The sequence below is a fragment of the Crocuta crocuta genome, unplaced genomic scaffold, assembly GCF_008692635.1.
Source record: "Crocuta crocuta isolate KB4526 unplaced genomic scaffold, BGI_CrCroc_1.0 scaffold3, whole genome shotgun sequence".
Lineage (NCBI taxonomy): Eukaryota > Metazoa > Chordata > Mammalia > Carnivora > Hyaenidae > Crocuta > Crocuta crocuta.
The window spans coordinates 11,237,012-11,255,957 of NW_027529934.1; the positions used below are offsets into that span (position 1 = coordinate 11,237,012).

Genomic DNA, 18,946 nt, shown 5'->3' on the forward strand with positions numbered 1-18,946 from the left:
TTCTTAGATATTTTGATACACTAAAGTCTTGCTAGCTAGGCTTTTGTTGTTGGAAGTTGACCTGAGACATGTATATGCCTGTTTTAAATACTAGTACCATCTTTATGGATTTCACTTAGATAAGATGAAACCATACACTTAAAATGAAAACCTCAAATCATTACTTGCTGTCAAAAGTTAATTGTATTCATTGCCTTTGTTGTTTGATGTTCCAATATGAATCAGCACAAATGAATAGCATGCTCTATTAAGAAACTGGCTTTTGTTGCTTTCTGTACTATAGATCTACTAAGGAGTAAGTTGGAGGCCTTTAGATTTGAAGGAAAATAATCTAGTGAAGTTTAATATCAAATATTCATTGGATATCCAAGGAAAATGCAGTTTCCCATTGAAATATTTGCTTTCCTAGTTCTTTCTCTGGTGACTGTAAACTGAAAAGTCTAATATTCACTTTCTTTATCTGATGAATATATTCTAATGACTCCATGGTTTCAGGAAAGCATCTATTATAACACAATGCAATTCTACTCAATAAAGTATATACATCTTCCTTGACTTATGATGGGGTTATGTAACCCCTAGTGTCTTGCCCTAGGCTACAAAGCCAGCAAGTGACACAGCCCAGATCTGAGCTGAGTCTTTCCATTGTTCTGCATTGTATACAGAAATGCCTATACATGCTATTAGCAAGCCTAGGCACTGACAGGTAGAAGTGTAAAATGATAATATATATGAAGGGTTCTTGGGTATGGATAGGAAAGTGAGAACACTGAATTTTTTTAAATTAGGCTCCATGCTCAGTGAGGAGCCCAATGCAGCACTTGAACTCATGACCCTGAGATAAGACCTGAGCTGAGATCAAGAGTGGGGCGCTTAACCAGTGGAGCCACCCACGTACCCCCTGAATTTTTTTCAATAGGAAAGTTACAAATGTCTGCAGGTTTCTGTGGCATGGATTAAGAATCTCTGGAAATCTAAGCATTGTTTGTAATGATGAGTTAGAGAAATCACTGTGATTTTAATTCCCTATGCTTCCCTTATTCCTTCCTTCTCTGATGCCATATACAGTAGGCCAGGTAGATCACAACAGTTTGGTAAATCCTTTGACCCAAGTTCTGGTAGAATAGCTAAGGAGCAGACACAGTATTGAGCACATTGTGTTGCATGCTGGCCTGTCTGTGAGAGGTCTGAATGAGAAGTCGAGGGTAAGGCAAGTCTGAAAAATACTTCTATAATAGCATATACCAAAAAATTATTTGAGTTATAGTTCCCCTGAACATCAATTAATGTTGGAGTTATTATTTTATAAATTAATTATCTAGTTAAAAACTGAATTCTGTTTCTACAAATTAGATATTTGTAATATAGGAAAAACATAATAACTTGCTATTTTTTATATGAGGAAAGGGATGTGATATTTGACTATTATGAATAAAAGTTGAATTAGTTCTTAGTACGTACTGCTGGATCTGCAGAAAGGTATATATTAGGAGCATTTGGTGGTTATTGATAGTGCTAAACTGATAGATAGTCATTATGATGATAGAATCTTCATTTATACTGTGTCCTACAGCACTATCTAAATAATACTGCTAAGCCATCAGTATACTTTTTCATAGTAGTGAAACAAATATTGAAACACATGGAGTGTTTTGACTAAAAACACAGGTCTACCAAGGACCAACACTGGTGTCTTATTTGTTTATATATTCATTCATTCATTCATTCATTCATTCATGTATTCATCAAAACTTTGTCAGATATTGTGCTCTTTGCTGAGGGTATAAATGAGGATAGAACAGCATCCTTCCCCTCAATAAGTTTATAATATAAGAAAGGGAATTAGTAAATTAGATGAATATTTATAACATAGTGTGGTAAGAATTTCACCAGGGTATTATACCTAGGAGCCTTTAATTCTGTCTCAGTGATGAGTGGATGTTAAGAAAGGCTTCACATAGGAGATGGTGCCTGAGGTATCTGCTGGAATGTAAGTCAGCATTACCCAGGTAGAAATCAGGAAAGCCCTTCTAGATGGAGAAAATTGCATGTGTAAAGCCACAGAAGAATGAGAACATAGCAATGTGGGCTTGCTGAGAGTAAGGGGTCCAGATGAATAGGGACGTCTGTCCCTAGGATGGTGTGATTTTCTTTTTCCTGCTGTTTCCAGGATCTTTTTCATGGACAAGTGAGAAAAATCACTGGGTTTGTGGTTTTGTGATGTTGGCTCAGCAAAAGAACAAGGTTCCCCTGGGAGAGAAAACCCTGGGGTTGCAGTGATAGCTCTGTGAGGGTTAGGCTGGATAAAGAAAGAAGAGAGGTTGAAAGCAGAGTCTGATAGATTGGAAACAAATCAGAAGGGTCAGAGGAGTTTGGGTCATGATGAAGTTGGGGAAGGAGAGTGTGGGAGTCAGGAAGTGATAACTGGAAGAATGGGAGATTCTGAACCTCACATTGGACTTCCGAGGCTAAGTGTTCTTTCAATCACATTGTGGGTGGCTTCCCTGATAACTAAGGTAACAAATGAATTTGTCTAGCAACATAAAGTAACAGCCAGATTTTTAAGTCTTTCCTGAAAGAAGTGCTGTGTAGATCTACTTTTATGTACTTTTGATTCTATAAGTGTTGCATATTTTATAAAATTATCCCATTTTGAGTATCGTAACCCTTCTTTTTGGAAAAAAGACTATTATTTTAGAGTAGTCTTAGGTTCACAGCAAAATCGAGAGGAAGTTACAGAGACTGATCACATACCGTCTTCCCTTTGCCATTATCACCATCCCCCACCAGAGTGGTACATTGGTTAACAATTGATGAACTTGCACTGACACTCATAATCACCCAAAGTCTGTAGTTTACATTAGGGTTTACTCTTGACATGGTACATTCTGTGGGTCTGGACCAATTTATAATGGCATTTATCCATCATTATAGTACCATGCAAAGTATTTATTGGCACTGCCCTTAAAAACCTCTGTGCTCTGTCTATTCATCTCTCCGTTTCACCCTCCCTTCCCCTAGAAAACCACTTATCTTTTCATTGTCTCCAGAGTTTTGCCTTTTCCAAAATGTCTTATAATTTTACACATACAGTATGGATCCTTTTCAGATTGGCCTGTATCACGCCCTTTTTTCCTCCAAGTCAAATGAGAATGGACTTTCTCTTATTTTGAAATTCTGTGATTTTGGAAAATTGTTATAAAGAGAGACCAGTAAAGAAAAGGTAATGCAATAGTCAATGCTAGTCATCATTTAATTGAAGATTTTCTAAGTAAGAAAGAGTAAGACCTTAAAAATTCTAACCTTATCAGTCATATTTATTGTCTTAATCTGGTTTGACTAATCACCCAAAGAAGCTCCTGAAGTCATGGGGTTTTGTTGTTTTTGTTGTTAAGGAAAGAAAAAATTTAGTACTATATGGAAACAGTGTTCATGTATATGTAATTTTATCCTAGGAATTAGTATAATTTTATATGAGGAATTTTATACTAGGAATTCAAATGGATACCAAGGGAGTAAGGATTTGCCACGTATACATAGCCTTATATTTTACATTGGAAAATAAAAATTGTAAATTTTAAAGAAATCTTTATGTGTTTTGCCATTAGTATTTTTTCACTAAAGTAGAATTTAGCCTACATTTATCATTGTCTATCTCTGAAATGATTGCCCCTCTCTTATTAACTGTATTTCCTAACCATATTGGTGTTTGAGTATGGGGATTTTTTGCAAATCCAGCTTGTAACTGTCAAGATTTAGTCCTTGTCTATGTGTTTTATTGCCAATGCACCACCTATTGGTAAATCAATGAATAAATTACTTTCTCTCAGATTTAACAGACCTTCTCTCTAGTCCAGCACTGTCTAATAGAACTTTCTACAATGATAGAAGTATACCTGTGCTGTTCTGTGTGGTAGCTACTAGCTGTTATGTGGCACTTGAGCACTGGAAATGTGGCTCATGCTCCTTAAGGAACTTGTTTTGAAATTTGATCTAGTTTTAGATAAATTAAATTTGAATTTAAATAGACATTTGGCTAGTGGCTACTGAATTGGATAGCACAACGGTAGTATTTTCCAGAGAAAAAAGAAAAGTAGAAATAGCAAGAGCAGAAGTCTCAGGAAATTTATTGCAGCTGCTGTGTATATTAACCACTCTCATAATTCATTGGAATTATTGCCATTCAGGAATAATTCTGCCATTTTGGAAAAGCTATAGCCAGGTCTTTGTATTTCCATTGATGAGATATCATTTGGAAATATGCCTCTGATTCCATTATCTTTGAGATTTCAGTGGCCTCTGCCTCTTTCTTCAGGCAGTTGATCTCTGTTTTCGTTTGGTTGATTGGTTGGCTTTTAGTTTTCATCCTGTGCTCTCCCTCTTTGGAAGGAATCCCTGGCCATTTTTATGGGAACTTTCTAGTAAGCATGGAAAAACTTAAAAGATGTTAAAATGTACTCCATTAACATTTCTACTCATTGAAAATTAAGGAAAAGTTAAATGAACAAGCACATCTGTCTATTGTAAATCATTCTTAGTGAAATTGTTACTCTCATTGTGCAAGCTTCATACTTAAAAGTTGGTTACCACCAGAACTAGCTGGAGTTACCTCCCTAATCAGAAGGGAAAGTAATGCATTTTCAGACAACATCAGTATGTTTTTAAATACACTGATTGAGCTAAATCACTAGGTACACATCTGTTGGGATAGGATGTAGCTACTAATTGGAATTCTCAGGCTCAATGACAGTCATTATGTAACTTTTTTGAAGTTAGCTTTTTCAACATGAAACACAGATATTTAGAAGAGTCAGAGACCCTGTAAAATATATTTTACAGTCTGTACAATTCAATAGAAGTTACGTTCAGTAATTAAATACTAATTATTTTGTAGTTTCTCACCTAGCGTTAATGTTAGATCATTCAACATATTATCCACAATGAAAAAAAGTATTTGGGGAGCATTTGTGAATCTGTTCTGTTATGTTTTCAAAAATATGAATTAAGTGGTTAGGCTGAATGTAGGTTTTTAACTATCTCCAAAATAAGGATATTTACTTAGATTTTATTGTGAGAACTCAAGTGAAAAAAAGAAACTTGATACTAAAAACTACCTAATGGAGTATCTTCTCTTCAGAGTCTTAATTCCTCATTACATGAAATTATCACTAGGAACATTTAGAAGCTTGGGAATCTTCCATCACAGGGATAAATTGACAGCCTCGAAATACTTTTTTTTTTTTTTTTTTTTTTTTACCAAAATGTAATTCAATGCCTTTTTAAACAACAACAATTGACAATTGGTTGCTCCACTAGGTAACTTTTGGACACATATCCTTTTGGGGGAGGCTAAGGAAAGCTTCTAGAACTTTATAGCCCTACTTCTTTTGAACACTGAAAGTTACTAAGATAAAAATCCTTTCTTGCCTGATTCTGTGACTCCAATTGCTTCCTGGGGTAATGAAAGCACTGGACCAGGAGTCTGGGCACTTGGGATCTATTTTAAGGAATCATGCTTTACTCTGTCTCGCTTTCACTCTATGTGCTCCTTCCCCCAGACCACACAAACACAGTGCATCAATTTTTAAAATTGAATTTCCAATGCTCTTTTTGTTTATGGACGTATTGGGACACATTTTCTGTGGGCTGATGCGAGAATCAGTGGATGCTTGTCACTGCTAAAGGGATCAGTGTGAATGAGCTAATGTGAAATGTAGAGTGCAGATGGAATTATCCCAGATATAATGATATGTTCAGGTCCGGGTGCCTCCCACTCTCCCTACGCAGTTTTTCACTGTCTCTCAAATCACTCCTTTCCTTATTTCCCCTGGTAACACCCTCACCTCCTTTGCATGTTACAAGCCTAAACTACTAAAATCCTCTTTTTCTGGACTTCCTTCAAATTTTGTTCCCTCACTTTAATTCATACTGTAACCAGGTGAATTTTTCCCTAAAATTGCTTAAAATTTTTTTTAATGTTTATTTATGAGAGCGAAAGAGAGCACGAACAGGGAAGGGGCAGAGAGAGAGGGAGACACAGAACCCAAAGCAGGTTCCCAGCTGTCAGCACAGAGCCTGACACGGTACTTGAACCCATGAACTGTAAGATCCTGAACTGAGTGAAGTTGGATGCTCAACTGACTGAGCCACCCAGGTGCCCCTCCCTGAGCATTGCTTTAAATGTCCACGCATTCAGAACCTTTTGGTGTTTTCCTAATTACCTCAGAATAAAATTGACAATCCTTGGACCTCCACAAACTGACTCTTCCATAATACTTTTAATCTTTTTATGTTTATTTTTAAGAGGCAGACAGAGACACAGAGTGCGAGTGGGGGAAGGGCAGAGAGAGAGGGAGATGCAGAATCTGAAGCAAGCTCCAGGCTCGGAGCTGTCAGCATAGAGCCTGATGCAGAGCTCAAACCCTCAAGCAGTGAGATCATGACCTGAGCCTAAGTTGGAGGCTTAAACGACTGAGCCACCCAGGCATCCCATCTTCCATAAGACTTTTAACATTTTATCTTCAACCTTTATCCTCCTAAAACAATGTATGGAGGGAAAAAAATGTTTCCTTTCACTATATGGATACTATTCACTTTAAATGAATCAGATATTCAGATGTGTTTTCCTTTATTCTGTTTCTTTAACATGGGTAACTAAATATTTGAACTTGTTCTTAAAGCTTCACCTCTAATTATGAATTAAAAGTAGAGAAACTACCAGATTAATTATTTTCTGTATTAAAATACTACTGATGCTGCTAAATGTTATCTTTCAGAGAAGTATTAGGCAGACAGTTTGTAGTGTCCGTATGAGTTTTGAATTTTCTTGGTATGGAATTTCTCGAAAGGATGCCTAGGTACTACCCATGTCTCATCTTCAGCCCTCAGAAATGATTTTATGGTGCCCACTGAATGTTTCCTCTGCCAGGTTCCATGTCCATTATACTTTCAGCGGATTCCCGTTTTCTGCTGCTTTGGCTCTGGCGTCTGCTATGTTACTTCCATCTTTCCATGATTCACCCAATTCCGGGCCCATTGCTTGAGTCACAGAGGCATCCCGACTACCTTCAGATTACATCGTACTCATTCAGATTCTGTGACCTAGCTCAAAAAGCTATTTTGACTTTAATGTTTCCTATCTAAAATTTTTCTAATTATTTATTTATTTCTGAGAGAGAGACAGCATGAGCAGGAGAGGATCAGAGAGAGAGGAAGATACAGAATCTGAAACAGGCTCCAGGCTCTGAGCGAGCTGTCAGCACAGAGCCCGATGCAGGGCTCGTACCCATGAACCATGAGATCATGACCTGAGCTGAAGTTGGATACTTAACCGACTGAGCCACCAAGGCGCTCCAATGTTTCCTATCTAAATCCTACTTTTGATGTGAATTTCCTGTCACAAACAACCTTCTTTCTCCCATCCAAGTACTAACCAGGAATGACCCTGCTTCGCTTCTGAGATCAGAGGAGATTGGGCGCGTTCAGGGTGGTATGGCCATTGACTACTTCTTCTCTCTAAATAGGTTTCTGTAGAACTTTTTTCTTTCCTTTGCTTTGCTTTTTGTGACGCACAATTTTGCAGTTAATTACCATCATTTTCCCCCAATCATATTATATGTACTGAGGGTAGATATTGACTGCCCCTCCAACCCCCACTTTTAACCATAGCAGCCTGGCACAAAGGGAAAAACACAGTCGCACCCAATAGGTGTGTGTTCCTTAATTGCTGAGTGGACCTCAAAGTAATAGTAACAGACTGTAGGTAAGATTTGGTCACTAACTTTATCTTCCATATTTCCATGTTAACTTCAACGGCTTATTTGGGTCACATCAAACCATTTTAGATTTCATTACGTAAGTACTTTCTTCTCCCCTTGCAGTACATGCCAGCAGATCGTTGCTTACATTTAAAACCATATTTTATAACAAAGTCTGATAGTTATCTTATGAAAAATTTATAAAGATTTTTTACGTATTGTTTAGTTTATCCTAATTAAAAATTATATCATGTGAGTATGTTTGGCATAATTTTTTGAAAGAGGCTAAAGCAATTTATCAATTTTAAGGTGACAGTGGTACTGACCAGGCTGAGGAGTGAAAGTTAGAAAAAGTGGTGTGGTATGTATTACACAGTATGAGTTTAAACTTTTGTTTAAAACATGCTATCTTCCTGTTTCTCTGGGGACAAGAAATAAGTCTATTGATTTCATTAGTTTGTCCTTTATGAGGAGGATTTTTAAAGCTGACAACGAATAAGGGAATCCTGGTTAAATTGTTGAGCATATTCCATGGAAAGCTGACATTTCTTCCATAATCACATGTTGCCACATGGAAATCCAAGGGCCAGCCAAGGCTTCCTTTTCTTTGCCATGTCATGTCTGTATGGGCATTAGAAGTATTAATTTGTTTTCTCTGGTGTCAGGAAAGGGTGGATGTCTGTCACTAATTAGTTCACGTCACCAGAGAGAATGTTGCAGTAAAAAAAGAAATATTTCTCAAGATGATTGATGAAGTTAAAACCCTAATGACCAGAATTACTTCACTCAGTATGAAATTGGTATTATCATAACCATATGCTCATTACATCATCACAACCCCTTTTTAACGAGTGCCAGGTGACATAGGTATTAGTGTGGGTTTTTTTAATCAGTAAAATGTGGAAAACTAGATTAATCTATTTTTATTGAAATTTCTAACAAATTTCAAGTATCTAGAACATGTTACATTTCAGAAGAATCAAATAAGATATATTTAGTATCATTTATTAGTGGGATGTGTGTAATCTAAATAGAATGTGCAAGTATGAGAATTGTGATCAAGTTTCATTTGTAAATGCCTAGATACTACATATAGGCAACTTATTTTAAATGCTATATCACTTATTTGACCATCCTCTGTAATACTTTACCACATAATATAATATTGATTATAGAAAAAATTATATAGTGCCTACTGTGCACCAGGAATTGCTCTAAGTGTCTTATGTATGTTAATTTAACTCACCTGCAGTAACTCTGTGCATTATTATCCCCACAGAGGCATAGACCACACACCATGGATTACTTAACCAAGTTGAGGCTTATTAGGTGCTTTGTAGAACGGCTGTGACAGTTCCTCGAGTTATTGTGGAAAATAAATGACAGGCCTAGAGTTAGATACCTAGCAGATAACAGGCACTCAGTAATTTTGCCCACCCTTCTATTTCAAGAACTGACTACCAGAGAGAGATTTAGTCTCTCATTGGACATAATTTGGTTTTGTATCCAGTATTCTGTGAGTTCTGTGTGGTTCTACAGTTTCTAAATTGTAGATACTCAATAAGTGTTTGTTGTGTGTAAGGACGAAAACACAAAGAAATTTGCCTAGGTACTCTAAATATGCCACTGGTGGAAAATAGTTTAAAATTGCTGCTTAGGTATTTCCAAGCATTGCCATTATCTGAGTAATATATTGATGATAATGAAATCATCTTGAAGCCAGAGTCTCTTAGATCTTTTCTTTGAGAAAGTCCTACTAGAAGCATAACAGCAGCGAGTCAGATCCAACTGATCGCCAACAGGAAATATGTTTTGAGAGTTTCAGAATGACACTGGAGATTTGCAAGAGTTAGGCAAGATTTTATCTTCTACAGCCTTTGCAGGCAGAACAATAGCTATTTTCAATTCATTTTGCTAGCTTTTTATCATTGAGAGTGTGCGAAGACACCCAAGTTGTAAAGCAGTATTTATTTTTTATTTTTAGTATTGTAATCTATGGGTATCTCTTTAAATCATTGGTGAGAGCTTGTAAACACTCACATATTTTACTATTGTTATGACTGAAATATAAAGAATGGGTTAATGGCTTAATGCTGATGGAGTGCCGTGTTTCCATTGCTTTGGCTAATGAAAAGCAAGCTGTTATTTATGGTGATGATGTTGGTGGTTGATGGTGGTGGTGGTGATGATGATGGTGATGATGATGGTGATTATTGTGGTGGTGAAATGAGGTTGAAAACCAAGTAAGAATGGATTACTTCTCCCCAAAGCATAAAATTTAACTCTAGACTTTGATAGAGTTGGACTAAGGCTTTTAAGCTTGTTCTGTTCCATTAAAACCACTTTATTAAAACAAGAGGGGCTTTTTTTTCCCCCTCTTTTAATTTCCTCTAGGAAATTAAAAATTCTAACAGTTAAAATAATTATAGTGAGGTCTTATTTAACCTAATCAAGTGAAGGCTGAATCATTCTGACCATCTTTATTCAACTGTTATTTGGCAGAAATCTAATTTTGCTTCAATGTTTGTTAATGTCCTTTCTGATTTTCTTATGGTCAGCGGAAATATTCTTTCCAGGACAATGGCAAATTTCTCACCTTCTGTGAGATGATGTCATCCCATCTGTATGTATGTGCACAGACTGATTTCATGACCCTGAGCAGCACCCTATATCCAGGCTTTATTTGAGAAATGACCTTTTAGCCCTCTGCATCCTGGTTTGAGTAACTGGCATTTATTTTCACTTTGATACCTGAACTACAGAGCCTACCAGTGGAATTCTTGCTGGGCGAGATGCCAGGCCAATTGTGTTAGACTTTATTGGAAGGCACCATGTTTAGACAAAAACCCCAAGAGCTGCTGAATCTTTGCAGCAATCCTAGGTCAACATGAGCTAAGCATAAGAAACATTTTATTTTCAGAAGGTGGGACTGAATAAATGTGGGTATTCAATAAATTCCAAGGAGAAAGAAGTGTTCCTTTTTCCCCTCATCCCCTGAAGATTATCTGCAACACTCCCACAGCATGTGTAGTCCTCTGACATTTCAGAATTGATGGATTCCAGATGGAATCACAACTTGAACCTACTGGCCATGGCCAGTCTGCCCTTGACCTCTTGCATTTCTGTAGCCTTATGTTCACCAAGAATAATCCATGGAATAATAAGACTATCAACCAAGTCCACAGACAGGAAAAGCCATTTAAACATTGACTTCAAAGACGATCATAATTTGAAGAACACAATGTAAACAGGAAAAAAAGGAGGCTGATTGTAAGCTGCTTGCAATTAGGCACTAATTAGTTTTATCCAGTTGTATAGCCTACTGGTCCAGTGTTACCACTTGTATCTCCTTCAAATGTATCAGGATTTCTCAGACTAATTTTTCTTAGTGAAATTAAGCCACAATTTGCAGACTAACTTGTAGTAAAGATATAGTATAAATATACACAGATCTATAACTCATTGAATTTCTCGATCTCATTTATATTAAAAGTGCAGTTAAATGGAAAGCTGGCCCCATGTCTGTTTGGCTCATCATTGTCTCCCTACAGGTTAGCACAGAGCCTGGAACATACTAATTGTGCAAAAACCACATGTTATTGAATTTATTTATTTTTGCTAATACCTATAACCTCTATTTTAAACACTGTGGAAGTGAATTTATTTTCATTTATCTTACTGAGTGGGGAATATTTACACTAAGACAATTACTATTTCTTTGATGGTACTTTCTTTGAAGATTAATTCTTATTCTGTAGTAATATAGATGTAAAATGTGGAATTGATTAGGCCAGATATATCAACATTCCAGTTACCCCTGGGAATTTTTGTATCCTTTTTGACAATAACTTCCTGATTCAATATTTTGCTCTCAAAAGTTTGTTTTCTGCCATATAAGTGGAATGTATGCAACGGAAACCTTGAATAATTTATATTTCCTGTTAAGTTGTGTCCTGTGAATCCATGGGCATGAGACAAATGATTAATATAGCAGGACCTTGAGCAGTGGCAGGCATAAAAATTCTCAGAGCCAAGTTACAATTTAGGAATGGACTGTATTCCATCAACAGTTTTAAGTGCCTGTTACTTACAAGTCACCCTATAACATGCAAGAGATATTAAATACTATAGAAAGTAATGGAATATGGAATAACATGAAAAAGATGGTCTTCACTTCAACAAATTATAATCTAATAAATAACGAGCAGCAGCCAGGACAAGTTGTGGCTCCAAGTCTGAGTTCACTAAACGGAAAGAGGCAAAAGGACCTATCTAGAGACTTTTCCTGAGAACAGGTTTATGCTGAAGTTCCAGCTTAGACAGAAGCCAGTGGTCAGCTGGTGGGAGCATAGTAGGAAGGGGCTGCCTGGTAACCAATGGAGTACAGAAACATGACATTGGAACTAAATTCATTTTACTTTCAGAGAAGATTTACTTCCTCTGCTTTAAAATTCCTTTGGTTCCTTCCCTGTGCAGATTGGGCTAGACCCCCGATGGGGGTCATCTAAAGAGCTCTTTCTGGGTCAGAGTCTAGGGAAGGGGCTCAAGGCCAGCACAGTTGGGTCTACCAGGGCACTCCTGCAGGGGTGTGGTCCCATTGATGCCACACTGGTCATAGAGCTCTTGCCATGGCTGACCACCATGCTGCTGCTGCTGCTCATACAGCTGAGCCACATGGCCAAGTTCTAAGCCAAGATCCTCTTGGACTGTGTGCTCTGCCACGCAGTCTCCAATGTGGCCAGGGTCATCTGCCTATTGCACCACAGCAGCCAGATGGTGGAGAACATGAATATCAACAGTTAGTTTTTCCAGCTCTTCAAGTATGTATACAGCCTTCACTTTGAGACAAAGGGCCACCAGAAGTTGGAAGTGGGCCATCTCTGAGTCATCATTTTTAACCACCAGAGTGTCCTGAACATGATAGGCCTCTTGGAGGCCCTCCACAAGTGTTGCATGTAGGTTGCCAAGCAGGCATTCTCTTCCTGGGGACCATGGGCCTGATCATGTATCTTGGGGACATCTTCATCACCTGGCAGTGCTCCAGGACAAACTGTGACTCTGATGTCTGACGTAGGCCAGCTCATGGTCAGGGAGAATCTCAGAGTGTGGCTCTACCCTGAGGATGTACAGAAGGACAATCTTTCAAGAAAGATGCCTTTTACCTGGCAACTCAGATCTAGGTGCCCATCATTTCTGTGGTGTACTCCACCTTCTCCTCCTTCTGTGACTCCAAAAGGAAGCTCATTATCTCAGAAACATTCAAGGTGGAGATGTTGGAAGCTATCCCCAGCAATGGCCTCACCATGACTGATGTCCCAGGTAATGAGGATCACCTTCTTTTACCTAAGGCACCTCAAGACAATGGACGACATCTGCCCCTAGGCCATGAGGACCACCTTCTTCCACGTGTCCAAGACACCCCAGGAAAATGGAGTTACTGCATGGCCTCGCTTACTGGGCTGGATTGGGGGAGTGAATGGCTGGTAGGCAGGACCTGGCAAGAAAATGGACAGAGGGACCCTTTTCCAATTCCCCAGCCTGCCCCAGCTGCCAAACGTCACTGTATCTTGCTCCTGAAACTCCCATGGTTTTCATTCAGGCCCTTCCTGTCACAGGCCTCTGATCCAGGCCCCAGATGTCCCCCCAGAGGAGAGTTAGCAGGACCCTTCTCAAGTTCTGAGGGCAAGGCCCCATCCAGTCTCATGCCTCCATGATCTGGAAGTAGCAGTAGGCCTGACTGGATTGGGCTGTGGTGCAAGGTCTCAGGACAAATGGCCAAAAGTTAAGTCCTCTGCCCTGGAACTGCAGAGCAGAGGCAGGCTCCAGGGTCCCAGACACAGTCCTGTGTTTCCTGGGCCACAGAGAGCCATGGTGCAGAGTTTGCAACTCCTGTCTGCTTTGGGAAAGATCTCCCAAATCCCTACTGCAACTCAGTTGTTACTTTTATAAACGAATTCTTGGAAGTACAAATAAAATAAAAATAAAGGTGTGGTGAGAATCCCACAAATCTGCTAAGATAGGAAGCTCCTAACATCAAGGTAAATTGCCATTTCACTATATATGTTTCTTTCTATTTGCAGAGCCACCCAAAGTCACGGTGATGCCCAAGAATCAGTCATTCACAGGAGGATCTGAGGTCTCCATCATGTGTTCTGCAACAGGTTATCCCAAACCAAAGATCACCTGGACCATTAATGATATGTTTATCATGGGTTCACACAGGTACTGGGTTTGTATCACGTTCTTTGTTTTTACTGAGTGAAATATTAATTAGAATGAATCAAAAGTTGGACAAAACTAATGTGATTAAGTCCCTACGGTTGAGGGAACTTTGACCAAAATCCACAGCATTTGATTTTGTAAATAGGGCAGGATATGTTCATAAAATAGTAAATGATGACTTGACAGAGTTGAGTTCTGCAGTCTTGCATTTAATGGCCAGCACTAAGAACTTCACAATACTTTGCATTGGACACATGACAGCATAACACTTCACTACCTTGAATAACTGAAATGAAGAAAATAAACTTTCTGGGGGGTAAAGTAATGTGTTGCTTCCACTGATCTATTAAAGCTATGATCCTGGGATTTAACAGGAGAGGAGAGAACAGTAAAGGACAGAACAGTAGCTCTAATTAAAATATGTGCAGACATTCTTCGTAATTCCTAGTCACTTTTGCCATACTGAGTTGAGATGTATTTTATCTGCTGGATGCCTTTTAAAGACATTGAATCTTCTCATGCTCAAAGACTGTAATGAACATGAGGAACCGAAACAAGGAAGTTTCTAGCTATTTTTTTTTAATTTTAATTTTTTTAAAGTTTATTTATTTTTTTATTTTTTTATCACAAAACCTTTTATTAAACATTGAATATATTAAATGTTATGTGTACATTGCATCGGCAATACTTTTAGGAAGTTTCTAGCTATTGAGCTTCCTCTGGGTTTTGTATGAAGAGGAGGCTATGAACCAGATTCTGTTTCTAGACTCATTACTGACTTGCTGTGTGACAGGAGGCATTACATCTCTCAGGTTTTCATTTAGCATAGCAGTTTACAGAGTATGATTGCCTGTTTGCAAATCCCACTTTTTCCATTTACTAACTGCCTTTGGGTGAGTTATATATTCCCTTTGTTCATTTGTAAAACAGAGATGATGTTAGTATCTAACTCACTGAATTGTTATGAATATTTAAAACATTAATACATGTAAAACTTCTGGAGCAGTCCCTGGCACATAGCAACTACTGAATACATGGCATCTACTATTATTACTATTATTACTACTACTACTACTACTACTTTCTTCTTATAAAATGATGACATTAATAATTTTTGCAATCAGCATCAAAAATATAAATCTAAAGTATTTGAAGATATTTATAAGGAGATGCTATAGTTTCTTCACACTGTTATTAGGGTATTTTCAGTTTTATTTTCTTTTGTCCATAGGTATAGGATGACCTCAGAAGGTACCTTATTTATCAAAAATGCAGTTCCCAAAGATGCAGGGATTTATGGCTGCCTGGCAAGTAATTCAGCTGGAACAGACAAACAGACTTCTACCCTTAGATACATTGGCAAGTATAATCTATTTAAAAGACAATTAAAATAGGATGCATATCATATCAAGCAATGTAAAAGTACTTTTCTGAACATTAATATTAGGAATGAGTTAAAACCAGTCTTTATAATTTATTATTTATTTCACACATTGATTATAGCAAATACTGTAACATTTCAGTTAAAAGTTCAGGGAGCGGTTAGCTTCATTAGTTAGTAGAAATCTAGGAGGCTTACATATTGTGGTAGAGTCCCAGATTGTCCAAAGAGTCTATCTTTCCATGGTATGTCTGTAATTTGCAATATTTTGCGTACATATTAATAAATTCTATATTCTTTCTAGATTACTTCAACTTCCATTTTATATTTTTAACTTATATTCAAAACTTTATAATGTTTCTAGAGTAATTATGTATTTATAATATTGCTGTCATTTATCCTGTCTAGATATTATTTCACTTTTCATCTTAAGTTTTTCCCCTACAAACTCAAGCATTTATTGAGGATGCCTTTTATGATAATTATTCTATAATATAATATTCCATAATAAAATATATACTAATATATAATATATAATCTAATATATTTTAATATAAGCACATACTCTAATAATATATAACAGCATTGAGTATTTCTTACTCTAATAATAAATAAGTTCTTTAATTGGATCTTTCTTAAACAAATAAATGACAAGGACAGTACACATTCAGTGTTAGTTTGCAATTGTGAATAATTAATGGCTAGCAATCTACTCTGCTATTCAAAGTAAGGTAGTGAAACTGGCAGTGGAGAGTAAGAAAGCTACAATAAAAATTAAGAATTGTAGTTGGTGTGTATAGATGAGGATGGTGGCAAAAGTGTTGTAAATATTGAGTCCAAAAGCCTGGAGAGAAGTGGTCTGATTGATAGAAATGAGGAAGGCACATGGTGAGTAAGTTTGGAAGATTAGAGAAGAACTAGTGTGACTGTAGAAAGGGGGTTGAAATAGATTCTGAATCATAGACACAAATTTCGCTTCATTCACAAAGAAGAAGCTAAAATAGTTGACCCACTTATTCATCTTATTAATCACCAAGAGTATCTAAAAATGTGGAATATAAAATAAAAAATATATGTTATGAAGTCCTTACTTTTAAAGAGCCTCCATAATGGGAATGGCTATACATAAAGGAATAGAAGAAAGCAGACAGACTAGTCCTATTGTGGAACGCTGGCAGAGAGGAAGATTAATTCTGACTGGGAATTTGTAAAGATTTTTCAAAGGAGACAGGACTTAAGCTCAGTCTGGAGGAAAAAGTGGGATTTGAAGAGTTGTGGCAAAGGACATTTCAGGCAGAGGAAATAACTTTGCAAAAGCAGGAGGGTAGGAGAGTGTAGGGGGTGCTTTGCACTTCCAGCGTTGCTCTGTACCTTGTAATAAGTAAGCAAGTGTTATGGAAAGTAAGTTGCAAGAGAAAGCTGTATACCAGTTTATGATTTTTGAAAGCCAAACTAGAGAATTGTGGAATGAAATCACTGAAGGCTTTCTTTCTAGGAGAGGGATAACATGATCTTTGAGAAGTTAACTCAATTTTTTTTAAACAACCTCAATTGAAATTAGAAAGTCCTAACATGTCCAGTTAAGAGAAAACTGTATCAGTGAACTAAAGCATTAGGCAAAGAAACTTAGAGAATATATGTATTTAGCATAAAAAGGAAAAGGAGAATGGAGATTCTACTTTTTATAGATAGAACTTTTAGCCCTAGACCGCAACCCTCTTTCAGTAGTGAAACATGAATATCCTTAAAATCACATAGAAAATGTTACAACAAATTCATCTGCAATTATATTATCTTAATTTAGCCAGTCAGCCTTACCATAGCTCTCTCTGATATTTTTTGTTACTATTACTCTTCTCTCTGTTTTTTTCAGTATTATTTATTATTTCTATAAGATGTGTTTGGATTTCTAGGATTTTTCTTTCCTTATATATCTCTTTTTTTCAGAAAGACCTTTCAATTAATTTCCTAATTGTTTGGACTCTTATCAGAATTATTTTTGCCTAATACGTATTTTTGGCCTTAATAAATGATCTTTTCATCACACACATCTGTCTTTGTACACTTGCATTATAAGGGTGTCTTTCTGTTTATAAACATTGAAATAACCACAAGCACATAAATACTGGTAGATTTTGCTAAACTGATTCATTTAGTGCAATCATAAACAAGGTCCACGTGGCATTGGGCCAGATGTTGACGATTTGCATGTTGTTTTTTTTTCAGAAGCCCCGAAGTTGATCGTAGTTCAGAGTGAGCTGTTGGTTGCTCTTGGGGACACGACAGTTATGGAATGTAAAACCTCTGGTATTCCTTCACCTCGAGTTAAATGGTTCAAAGGTACATTTCTTAAGTATGGTCGTGTCTGCTTCACTTGGTTTTGTTTTCTCTTTCAAAAAGATGATTTGTTAAAACTTTGTTCTGGTGTGTGACTTAGCAGCCCCATTAGTTCAAAATTCTGAACTCTAAATTTTTAGGATTTGACATCTGGTGTGGATTATAGGACCGTGAAAATCAAAGCAGGAAAAGCTCGCCTTTGCTAATCCAGCTGAACATTCTCTTTGTTAGTTTAGGATTGTTTCCTGTAGAAAATTGTCCAAGAATTCTCTGTTAACGTTTAAAATGGCTTTTCTGATTTCAATTCACTTTTCTTAGAGATAATGACTATCACCATTAGAAAGTTTTCTAATTACCAAGGACACTTCCTATAAAGGGCTCAAAACAAGACATAACGTTAAGGCTTACAGGTAGTGGAAAGTGTGATTGGCATCATCATGCATGGTAGATGCTTGCTTATATCAAGCATGGAAATTTTCTCCCTACATTCGTAACATAAAGATTACACCTTTGGGATTCCGTAATAAAATAACAGTAATGTGTTGTTTGCCTTACTGAGAATACATTCAGGGCCTGGTCCAGGCTCAGATGCTGACAGTAGATATCTGTGTCCTGCTTCTGTTTCTCTCTCAGTTCTTCCAATCTATGAGAGAGAAAAATTCCCGCAAACACTCTAACAGGGAGGTTGCTAGGATTATTGGGATGCTGTTTGCAAAATACTTTTTAATCTTCAGATGAAAAATGCTAAACAGCACAAAGGACTATTGTTATGATTCTGTTTGTTAAATCACAGACATTCCCATAGCAACGGGTTGATGTCATAATCACAAAATTATGAATTCACCTCGGGTTCAAACTCTTGGGGAACATGAGGTGAAAAAGAAAGGCTTTATGTAGAAAACAAACACATTTAAATAATACAAATCAAAAACAGAAAAACTAGGAGGTAATGCCATTTTCGTGGTTTTTTTATGTTAAATGATTTTTTGCCTTCGTGTTTTCTCTGATAAGAAGTGTTTCTGGATTTGCTTTTTAATTAGGTTTATTTCAGTTGACATAAACTATAATTTTACTTATTTAAAATACTTAAATCTTTGAATTGCAAATGAAATAATCAGTGTCAAAGTCACATCTAGTTAAGTAAATCCAGAAAAAAAATGTGTTATAGAGCAGTATTTCTGTTTCTTAAAAGTCAATGTGACCTGCTGACTTCTCTGCCTGTAGATAGCAGAGTCACACAGAAAGTCTT

At 37.0% G+C, this 18,946-nt stretch overlaps 1 protein-coding gene across 1 annotated transcript in view; it reads left to right on the forward strand.

The window, feature by feature from the left end:
• The window catches only part of HMCN1 (hemicentin 1), a 442,670-nt gene that overhangs the window by 190,269 nt on the left and 233,455 nt on the right, over positions 1–18,946 (forward strand). The window contains exons 12-14 of the mRNA XM_077763274.1: positions 13,838–13,979; positions 15,211–15,338; positions 17,587–17,700. Coding sequence (XP_077619400.1) covers positions 13,838–13,979; positions 15,211–15,338; positions 17,587–17,700 — 384 coding nt within the window. The remainder of the gene's footprint in view (positions 1–13,837; positions 13,980–15,210; positions 15,339–17,586; positions 17,701–18,946) is intronic.